Source organism: Parambassis ranga, chromosome 1 (genome assembly GCF_900634625.1).
Source record: "Parambassis ranga chromosome 1, fParRan2.1, whole genome shotgun sequence".
In the NCBI taxonomy this organism is placed as follows: domain Eukaryota; kingdom Metazoa; phylum Chordata; class Actinopteri; family Ambassidae; genus Parambassis; species Parambassis ranga.
The window spans coordinates 18,100,556-18,109,671 of NC_041022.1; the positions used below are offsets into that span (position 1 = coordinate 18,100,556).

Here is a 9,116-nt window from a genome sequence, read left to right on the forward strand (position 1 = left end):
AAAAAAAACATTTTTCTTCTGTTGCCTACAGTGATGTTGTACAGATGTTACATCTCAGCTGATGCTGTGTAGATTTATAGGGAGATTTCTGCCCCTTGACTCCAATATAATAAATGTAAATGCTAGTACAAATGGCACTCAAGTTTCTGGTGCTCAAATTGCAAATAAAATACAACTGGAGATTCTCAACAGCAACGTCTCTGTCCAGACATAAGAAACATCTCCTGCTAAAATGGATAAATAGCATTGTAGGCCACAGGATGTGTTTCAATATCTGATATTCAGGAAGAACTGTCCCTTTAAACCTGTAACGGAGCAGCAGCATGTGGCCATGGTTGTTTGACCTGCACCTTCATCAATGGTACATTAAAGATTAAAGATAGGCTGTGTGTCTTCAAAGCACCGGCCTAATACACATACAGTGTAAATAACAGTTTCAGGGGAATTTGTGTTTAATGGTTAACAGGACACACTCATTCAAGCATGCATAATGATTTCTTTTTGTATTCCTGCCATCATCTTTGTATTATTGTTTTATTTTATATTGGCAAACTCACTTACTGCCCTACAGGAGAAGCTCATTTTATATATTTGAATAAAATGGTATTTCCCTCTGCACAGATTTTAGTTAGATACATATTTTTTAAGATTTTCTTTTTACCAAAAAATATATAATTATAGATAGTATAATAGATAAGATACACTGTGTCTAGGAAACAATAACAAATGCAATATTTAGATAAAATCAAATATTCAATGTAAATTGTAAATACTAAAGTTGGTCGGTTGTTACGATGTTTGTTGAATCTCAGCTTCTGATAGTGATATTGTCCTTGTTGATATTCTGGTAATGACACATTACTCACGACATGATGAGGTCTGAACAGGTCAAACCAGGGAAAGAGCCGTCCTGATGACATCACCGCGGTGCACGAGGGAGCGACGTACACGTCAGTGGAAGCCAGTAGTAACCAGGAAGTGGCTAGTAAGCTTAGCCTGCTACAGATAATGAGCAGCTGAGACTCTTCTATTTTGACAGGTAAGTAACCATTTGCTCCATGGACATTAACGTAGAACGACTAAATGGACCGACATCTTACTAACCGCTGACTAGAAGAAGACGGCAGCGTTCAATTGCTGGCATTACTGCACTAACGAGTAGCGTGTAACCTGCAGGCAGCATTGCTTTGCATGGTGGCGCGCGTCACTGACTGAATGTGAAAACAGGTGATTGTAGCTTAACATTTGAGAAACCGTGCATGGAAGCTGGGCTGGATTTCTAAGGTGTGAAGGAGACGTAATAACCCATTCTCTGCCATCAGAGACCGTGCAGGGTTAACGTTAGCTTAAGCGCTTTTTAGCCTGAGATGACGTGAACTTATCTCAACAGCAACGACTAAGACGCATTTTGCTCAGAGCATAATGATTGACTGCTGAAAATTCCAGTAATGTTTAGCTCTCATGTATTAGAAAGAGCTTAGGAAGAATAATAATACAGGTCTACTGTAAATCCTTTTTATTCTGCAATCCCCCATTGATATTAGAGATATTAGGTATTTATAGCACCACTGAATTGTTTGTCCACTAGGAAACATGTTGATGTGAAACAGAGAGGACTTGTTGACACACACAGATCTTTCTTTGTCTTCACTTCTTTGTGTAACTATCACTCAGAATTAGGCTATTACATTAAAATACATCTCTCTGCTCTTGTTCACAGCTTCAGAAGGGTAGGATGGGCAGGCAGAGGAAGAGGGTGGTGACAGGTGAAGCTGCTCCCCTTCCAAGGAAAGATGAGAAGCCCTCTGCATTTCACCGCAAGGAGAAGAAAAAGAAAGTTGATATTGGGAAAATGTTCATCAACATCTCTATCGGCCTCTGTATATTCAGCCTTATCTGGTTCTTTTATGCCCTCTACATGAGATCTAGCTTGGCCAAACGGGTAGCCACTCTGCACCCATCACCTCCTATCCTCAATGCCAATAGCAGCAGTGCCAAGGTTTCCCCAGAGAGATTCTGGGGGTCGTACCGGCCTCAGGTCTACTTTGGCATGAAAACAAGGAGTCCAAAATCAATTGTGACAGGTGAGTTGAGTAACCCTCAATCAAAATAGATTTGTAATGAAAACATTGATGTTGACTCTGGTATTTTAACTCATATTAGCTGTGCTAAAACGCAGGTAGCTGGTAACATGTTGCATGTATCAGCTGAGTTTTATCTCAGACTTGTTTGTGTTTGCCACATCAGTTGGAGTATTATTTGGCAAGTGTTGTTATCAGCACAGCCTCACTGCTTAAACCTGATTTCCTTTCATTGCCATCCCTCCTCAGGCATGATGTGGATGCGTCAGTTTTCTGACTTGGACGTGAATCTAAGGCACACTTGTGAGCAGGGGGATCATTTGCAAGGCTATGGGTGGCTGATGCATGATGGGATCACCTTTGGCATCCAAGAAATTCGAGACAATGACTTTACACTAACCACAGAGTTTGTCAAGAGGATGGGAGGGGATCATGGAGGAGACTGGACCTGGAGGATCACAGCCAAACAACATGTGAGAATACATTGTACATTCTGATTCACTGCATTTACAGAAGATGTGCATAAAAGGAACGATCATAAAATGCTGATTTTCATTTGTTTTGAACCCACTAGAGCTCTGCTCCACAACCACCGGTGGTCTCTCTGATGTTTTACACTGCAGCAGACACACAGGGCTCACTGCAGGCTCACGTGGAAGAAAGAAATCGCCTCGCTTCCATCACTGGTTTCTCAGAGGAGCTTGGAAACTTTAAGATCTCTTTCCGGAAGCCAGGTTCTGGGGAGGCATCCAGTGCTAAATATGCCAGGTAAATGGATGCTTGATATTGTAAGTTAAAGTTCAGTCCCAAGATTAAAGATGATACATGGTGTGGTATGGAACTTAATAGTTAAGTTTAAGTTAGGTAAGCTGTGATAGACACAAATAGTCTCATTTCTCTTTTCAGCCACTGTGTTCTTTACCAAACATCTTAAATCCTGAAAGAGGTGTTTACATGCAACAATTTCCTGGTTTCTGTTACTTGATATATGTCACTGTTACTTTCATTAGCGGGAAACAGGATGTGTTGCAGCCTCTCCTTAGTGCACCATAATATGATGCAGTACTTCGGGGTAAAAAGAAAACAGACACTAGATGGCAGCAAAAAAAGCAGCTGTGTTTCATCATGAAAGGATTCTGTACCTGTATTATAGCAGAAGACAGTGTGTTTATAACTTTTAAAAACCAAACAAAAAAAACAGAAACTCTCTACACAGGCGTTGTCCTCTGAAACATTCAGGTTTCAGGTTACATTCAGAAACAACTGTGGTTAATGTAAGTAGTAAGAAGTATCAACATTTTACACATAGAGAGCCCAAGCAGACCAAACTAAGAAAGGACAAGTATGCAGTAATGGAAATGACTTGTGGTATTACTTTAAGAAGGTGGCGAGCGCTTTTCCAGTTGGATTTATTGACCAGTCTTTTAACCTTGGAGTCACCAGTACATGGAACAGCAAAAGCTAAACCGCAGTGTGCTTGTCGTTTTGTGTAAATGTTTGTATTGCAAAGATTCGAATACACAGGGCAGTTCACACTAGTTTCTTCTCTTTTCAGTTACAACCACCTTCAGACCGTCTCTCCTGGCTTGGAGAAACTGACCGACATAGTAAAGCAAAGTCTAAACCGCAGGTTTGTCTACAGCCCTCCTTCAGGTGAAAAGAGGCATTACATTGCTGTAGACACCTACAAGCCACCTCACCATCAAAACCAACAAAAACCTGCTGACGCAAGGAAAGAAAGTGACTTTGTGGTTCACCAGGTTACAGTTCAGACCCCGTTCCAGATTGAAGTGTTGTTTGAATCTGGAAGTTTCCACAGTCGTCCCAATCAACTGGTGGGCTCCATCATGACTCAGGAGCTAGAGAAGAGGAAAGCTGAATTTGATGCAAAGTTTGAGAACATCTTTGGGCTTGAGAGCAAAGGATTTAGTCAGGCACAAGTTAAGTTTGGCAAAGCAGCGCTCAGCAACATGTTGGGTGGATTGGGTTACTTCTATGGGCAGTCAGTGGTGCAGTCCGTCTACAATGAATATCCACTTCTGTACCCTGAAGGTGCGCTGTTCACTGCCGTCCCGTCACGCTCTTTCTTTCCCAGAGGATTCCTTTGGGATGAGGGCTTCCACCAGCTGCTGCTAAGTAAGTGGGATCCTCAAGTGACAAGGGAGGCTATTGCCCACTGGATAGACCTTATGAATATAGAGGGCTGGATCCCCCGTGAGCAGATTCTTGGAGATGAAGCTCGCAGTAAAGTCCCAGCTGAATTTGTTGTTCAGCGGAACGAGAATGCCAACCCACCTACGCTCTTTTTAGTTTTGCAGGAACTTATTGAACAGCTGTCTTCAAATCCAGAAAAGGCAGCATCACAGCCCACCTTGCTGTTCCTCCAGCGGCTCTTCCCCAGGTTGAAAACCTGGTTTGAGTGGTATAACACCACACAGACAGGGCCCCTACCCAATTCTTACCGCTGGCGTGGTCGAGACAAGGACACTAATCTGTTCCTCAATCCCAAGACCCTGACCTCTGGGTTGGACGACTACCCACGTGCCTCGCACCCCTCAGCCGATGAACGGCATGTGGATTTACACTGCTGGATGGCCTTGTCCTCTGGCATCATGGCTAGCATAGCTGAGCTTTTGGGTGAGCCCAGTCAGGACTACAAACTGACACATAGTCTGCTCAGTGACAACAACCTGCTCAATGAGCTCCACTGGTCAGAACAACTTCATGCTTTCAGTGACTTTGGTAACCACACACAGGCCGTGTCCCTGCAGCAGGAGAAGGTGTACGTCCCTCCGGGGCAACCTCGTCATCAGTTCCCCGTCGCACGCCTTGTGCGCTCTGTCCGCAAGGCCCCCAAGCTGCAGTATGTTAATGCCATTGGTTATGTTAGTTTGTTCCCCTTCTTACTGCACATTCTCCGACCTGACTCTCCCAAACTGGAACATATTTTTAGAGACATGAAAGACACCAATAAGCTGTGGACGCCCTACGGCCTACGTTCACTCTCTAAGGCCGATCCACTGTATATGAAGCGAAACACAGAACATGATGCCCCCTACTGGAGGGGACCAGTATGGATTAATATCAACTATTTAGCAGTGAGAGCCCTCCACCACTATAGCAAGATAGAAGGGCCATACCAAGAGAAGGCAGCTGTACTTTATGAGGAACTCAGGACTAACATTATCAATAATGTTTATAGACAGTATGTTGAAACAGGGTATATCTGGGAACAGTACAATGACAGCACTGGCAGGGGCCAAGGAAGCCACCCATTCACTGGTTGGTCAGCTCTGACAGTATTAATGATGGCTGAGCAGTACTGATTCTGGAGAGTTCATCTCATACTTTCTAAGATACTGGCCTTCATTTATGTGGATATGAATGAAACAACACTGAAGTGTTAAGGTATAGAAATGTGCCCGCTTAATGAAACTATACCAACAAGATCCAGGAGCGAAATTAGCATTTAACCGTTTAATTAAAATAACAGGTTACACACATATATTCTCTGAAGGGCAATTTCACAGCAGTGGTACTTGCAGCCACCATACCTTTGCTATATGTGTAAGCACTATTCAGTGCTCCTGTTACATACTCAAGGTGCATTTTACATAATGGTGTTAATCACTGCTTCAACTATAAATCTGGAAAATGAAGATAGGCGTTAGCTGGACTCAGCTCAGGGGCTGCATCCTTTGAAGACTACATAGCAGACCATCTACATGTGATGTTCTGTAACGTAGTCATTACACCAGAATTCAGTGTACCCAGGTGACACTTTTGTTTTTTTAACCAAGAAATTACAGCAGATCCTGCGAATCAAACTTTTAATGGCTGATGCTTTTAAGGTTGCCGAGTGACAGGAGCAGCACATTGCCACAGCTGGTGATACAAATAAGACATCCTCTGCAGACCAGACCCTCTTTATTTGACAACAGGTCAGTGTGACCTTTATGGTCCACAAAGGCCACGCGTCTGTAGACCTTGTCCTTTGAAAGATGCAACCCCTGAATTGAGAGACAAAATACAGGTCCCGCATTGCAAAAAAAGGATTCATGCTTTCACACTAGAGGAAAAAGTTTTTCTTTCACTTTGACAGGGTCAGTGTCTGTAATTGTGCCAATTTCTCTCCATCACATGTCTTTGACTCTTTGTCTTAATGATTGATCATTTTGATATTTAATAGTTTATTCACAGTCTTTTTAAAGAAATTATAGCCAGTCTTGCTCAGCATGGCTAAAGTGACAGCTTCTAAAGGCAGCCATATTTTGTACACACAGCTGACTAGCAGGGAATCCAACATGGACTGTGACATTGGTTTGTTTTGTCAATAAACGGTTTCAATATTTATTTTTTTTGTCAGACATGTTTTTTGGTAATGTGTGTTAACTCTTGGAATCACCTTGATTATGAAGCTCAGCCTTAAGCTACAATCTGTTCTTTAAAAGAAGCAGAAAGCCCTCTTAACTCGCTCTGTCCTGCATAGAATGCTTGGTTGTGGCTCACTTCTTCACACTGTGAAGTCTTGTCTTTGAAGATAAGAGTAATATTATATAATTAATTATGTCTTCACAGACATAATTAATTATTCTATACCCACACAATGCACTTACAAATAAAGATATATGGAATAATACAAGTTATCCCACCACTGTCACTGAGTAGTTTTAGGGTTGCATATTTATTATGATTAGATCTATATCAATTCAATGGACAGTCTTGTTGAACCCCTTTCTGATATACAGCGCTAAAGGAGAATAGTTTCCAGTTCCAGTTATTGACTTAAACAAAAAAAATGCAAGTCAATGCAGACGCACTGTGACCTCAAGTACGGCAGCCTTGTCCTCATGCTTTTGTCAGACGGCACATTTGAAGGCCTCTAGCTGACGTCAATTATTTCCTTTTTTATTTATTTTTTTCGTGGTTTCCATGGAGCGCAGTTGTTGTGAGGACTTGGCGCTTAATTAGCCGACATCAAAAGGCATGGAGAGTACATAGATGACAAATTCTTTTCACTCCTTGACATATGCTGACATACATACACACCGTGGGGCATCCAGTTGCAATGTTCTTATTAATACTTTGACACCAAATGTATAAAAAAATATCTCTGCAAGCTACTGAGAGCACTGATATTTTCTCTCGGTGTGTGTGCATGACCACTGGGTTCCAACCTCTAGACTTTTATGAATCCCTTTGAATGGGCTAAATGTGCAGTTGTATAGTTGAAGGCTTAGCATGGTTCCATGGCTAAAAATAGTGCCTCTATCAGTTAGCAGAACAGCAGAGAGGCTGTGAAGCTGCAGATTGGTAGTTTTTCTAAATGTATCCAAAATATCAGTTTTTCTTCCTTGAAACATGCATTGTTTCAAACAGGAGTTTCATCACACAGAGAAACATTCAGCAACTGAATTCTTGTGACTATAGATCTCAAAAACTGGCGTATGATGTATCAATGTGAAATGATTGCCTTCAGGCTCAGTTGTGGGGAAACGCCAGCTCATCTCTTTGACCCTTTGACCTGTTAACGCAGAGCACAGTATCAAGGGATTTTGGATACAGATGAGCCATATCCTATGCTTTTTTTTTTTTGCTGTTTCTCTCAGAGGAAATGGATTCCACATCCCCTCAATGCAGCCACAGTGGAAAATGCATTTATATCTTTGAAGAGTGCGGACAGTCTGTGTGACTAAAGCACTCACTGCGCAATCCATCCCCCTCACCCAAGACCCTTTTTTCTCAGTGAGATGGGATAATAGCCAAACAGCATCAGAGCTAACTAATGTGACTGCATAATAAACAGATGAGTCAGGGAGTATTCATTTGCATATCATCCCAACCTTATCACAGCTTCTATACTATGGTGAATATTTAGCGATCTCATGCTACCAGTGTATTGACAGGTGAGTGCACACAATATCCAAAATATCCTCAAGCTCAGTGTTAAAATTGTTTTTTTTTTTTTAAATGATGGAAACTCTTATACATGTGCAGAGTAATTATAAAGTTGTCTAATAGCAACCCCCAACCCTGCAACCCCCTCCCTGCATCACTGACTGCTGTATTGAATGTAATTACTGGGAACATATACTAGAGGGAGCTAATTAATAAGGCATTTGTGAGTGGAAAAGTGGCTTTTTGAATACAGCTTAGCTATCATTTTACTTACAATGGAGAGCTACTTAGAATTAAAGCAGTATAAGTGGATAATTATGCTAATGGATCAATTTGGATTTAAGATATGGTGGCAGGCTGTATTTCTAGATGATCACTGTTCATGCATTACAGCAGCTCTCACACAGGTTCTCACAGGCGTACAGTATGTGGGCTTGTATGTTCATATTATATCACTGCAGATGTCAGATGTTTTGTCCTGAGGCCACAAAATAATATGTAAGAGTTCCACTCACTCCCCCCCCCCCCCATACACATAAACATGGCTTCTGGGCCAGCAGCCTATGAACTAATGTTTCTTATGACGTGTGCATTTTTTTTTCCATCCTTGCATATTCCTTGTGGCTATGAACTGCTCACTGGGTCATTTTTCATTAACTCACTGCATGTTAATGTTGTTTGTGGAACTCCAGCTTTGATAACACTGACCTCACTGGACAGTGTGTAACAGTGTTTGTTTTCCCTGACATCTAAACAGTGAGTCTTCGTCTCTCTCTCTCTGTTTAATTCAGTTGCCCTGAGCGGCTTCATCCACACTGTACTAATTGCTGTTTATACTCGCTGTCTTTCTGAGAAATCCAGAATCCAACATCTCCAGTTCCCCTTCCCCTCCCCCCTCCCAGAAGCGTACTGTTTAGTGCCAAACTTGCCTCAGCCAACATAGGTCTATGTATGTTATGTAAGGCCCACTATAAATAGGTTCACCCAGGATCTTTTGTCTTTACCTGATTCGCTCTTAGCCCAACAGTTTTTATTTCTGGAGAGAGCTGTGGAAGCTAGTGCAATGTAGAGCTGGCCGTTTCCATAGTTACTTTTGTTAGCTGCAAGCTCTTAACATTCTTCATCTGTTTCCTCACA

General features: G+C 42.0%; 1 protein-coding gene across 1 annotated transcript; it reads left to right on the forward strand.

Moving 5' to 3' along the window:
- Positions 1–944: 944 nt before the first annotated feature.
- Positions 945–6,434, forward strand: mogs (mannosyl-oligosaccharide glucosidase). Its single transcript, XM_028416069.1, has 5 exons — positions 945–1,039; positions 1,721–2,084; positions 2,331–2,554; positions 2,656–2,849; positions 3,637–6,434. The coding sequence occupies exons 2-5, from the start codon at positions 1,736–1,738 to the stop codon at positions 5,405–5,407; spliced, it is 2,538 nt and encodes an 845-aa protein (XP_028271870.1). The 5' UTR covers positions 945–1,039; positions 1,721–1,735; the 3' UTR covers positions 5,408–6,434.
- Positions 6,435–9,116: the final 2,682 nt, after the last annotated feature.

Excerpts from the sequence above, each read along its gene's own strand:
- mogs (XM_028416069.1), top strand. The coding sequence starts at position 1,736 with ATGGGCAGGCAGAGGAAGAGGGTGGTGACAGGTGAAGCTGCTCCCCTT. Across the intron at positions 2,555-2,655 it reads GGATCACAGCCAAACAACAT|AGCTCTGCTCCACAACCACC; the intron begins GTGAGAATACAT and ends TGAACCCACTAG. Across the intron at positions 2,850-3,636 it reads TCCAGTGCTAAATATGCCAG|TTACAACCACCTTCAGACCG; the intron begins GTAAATGGATGC and ends TTCTCTTTTCAG.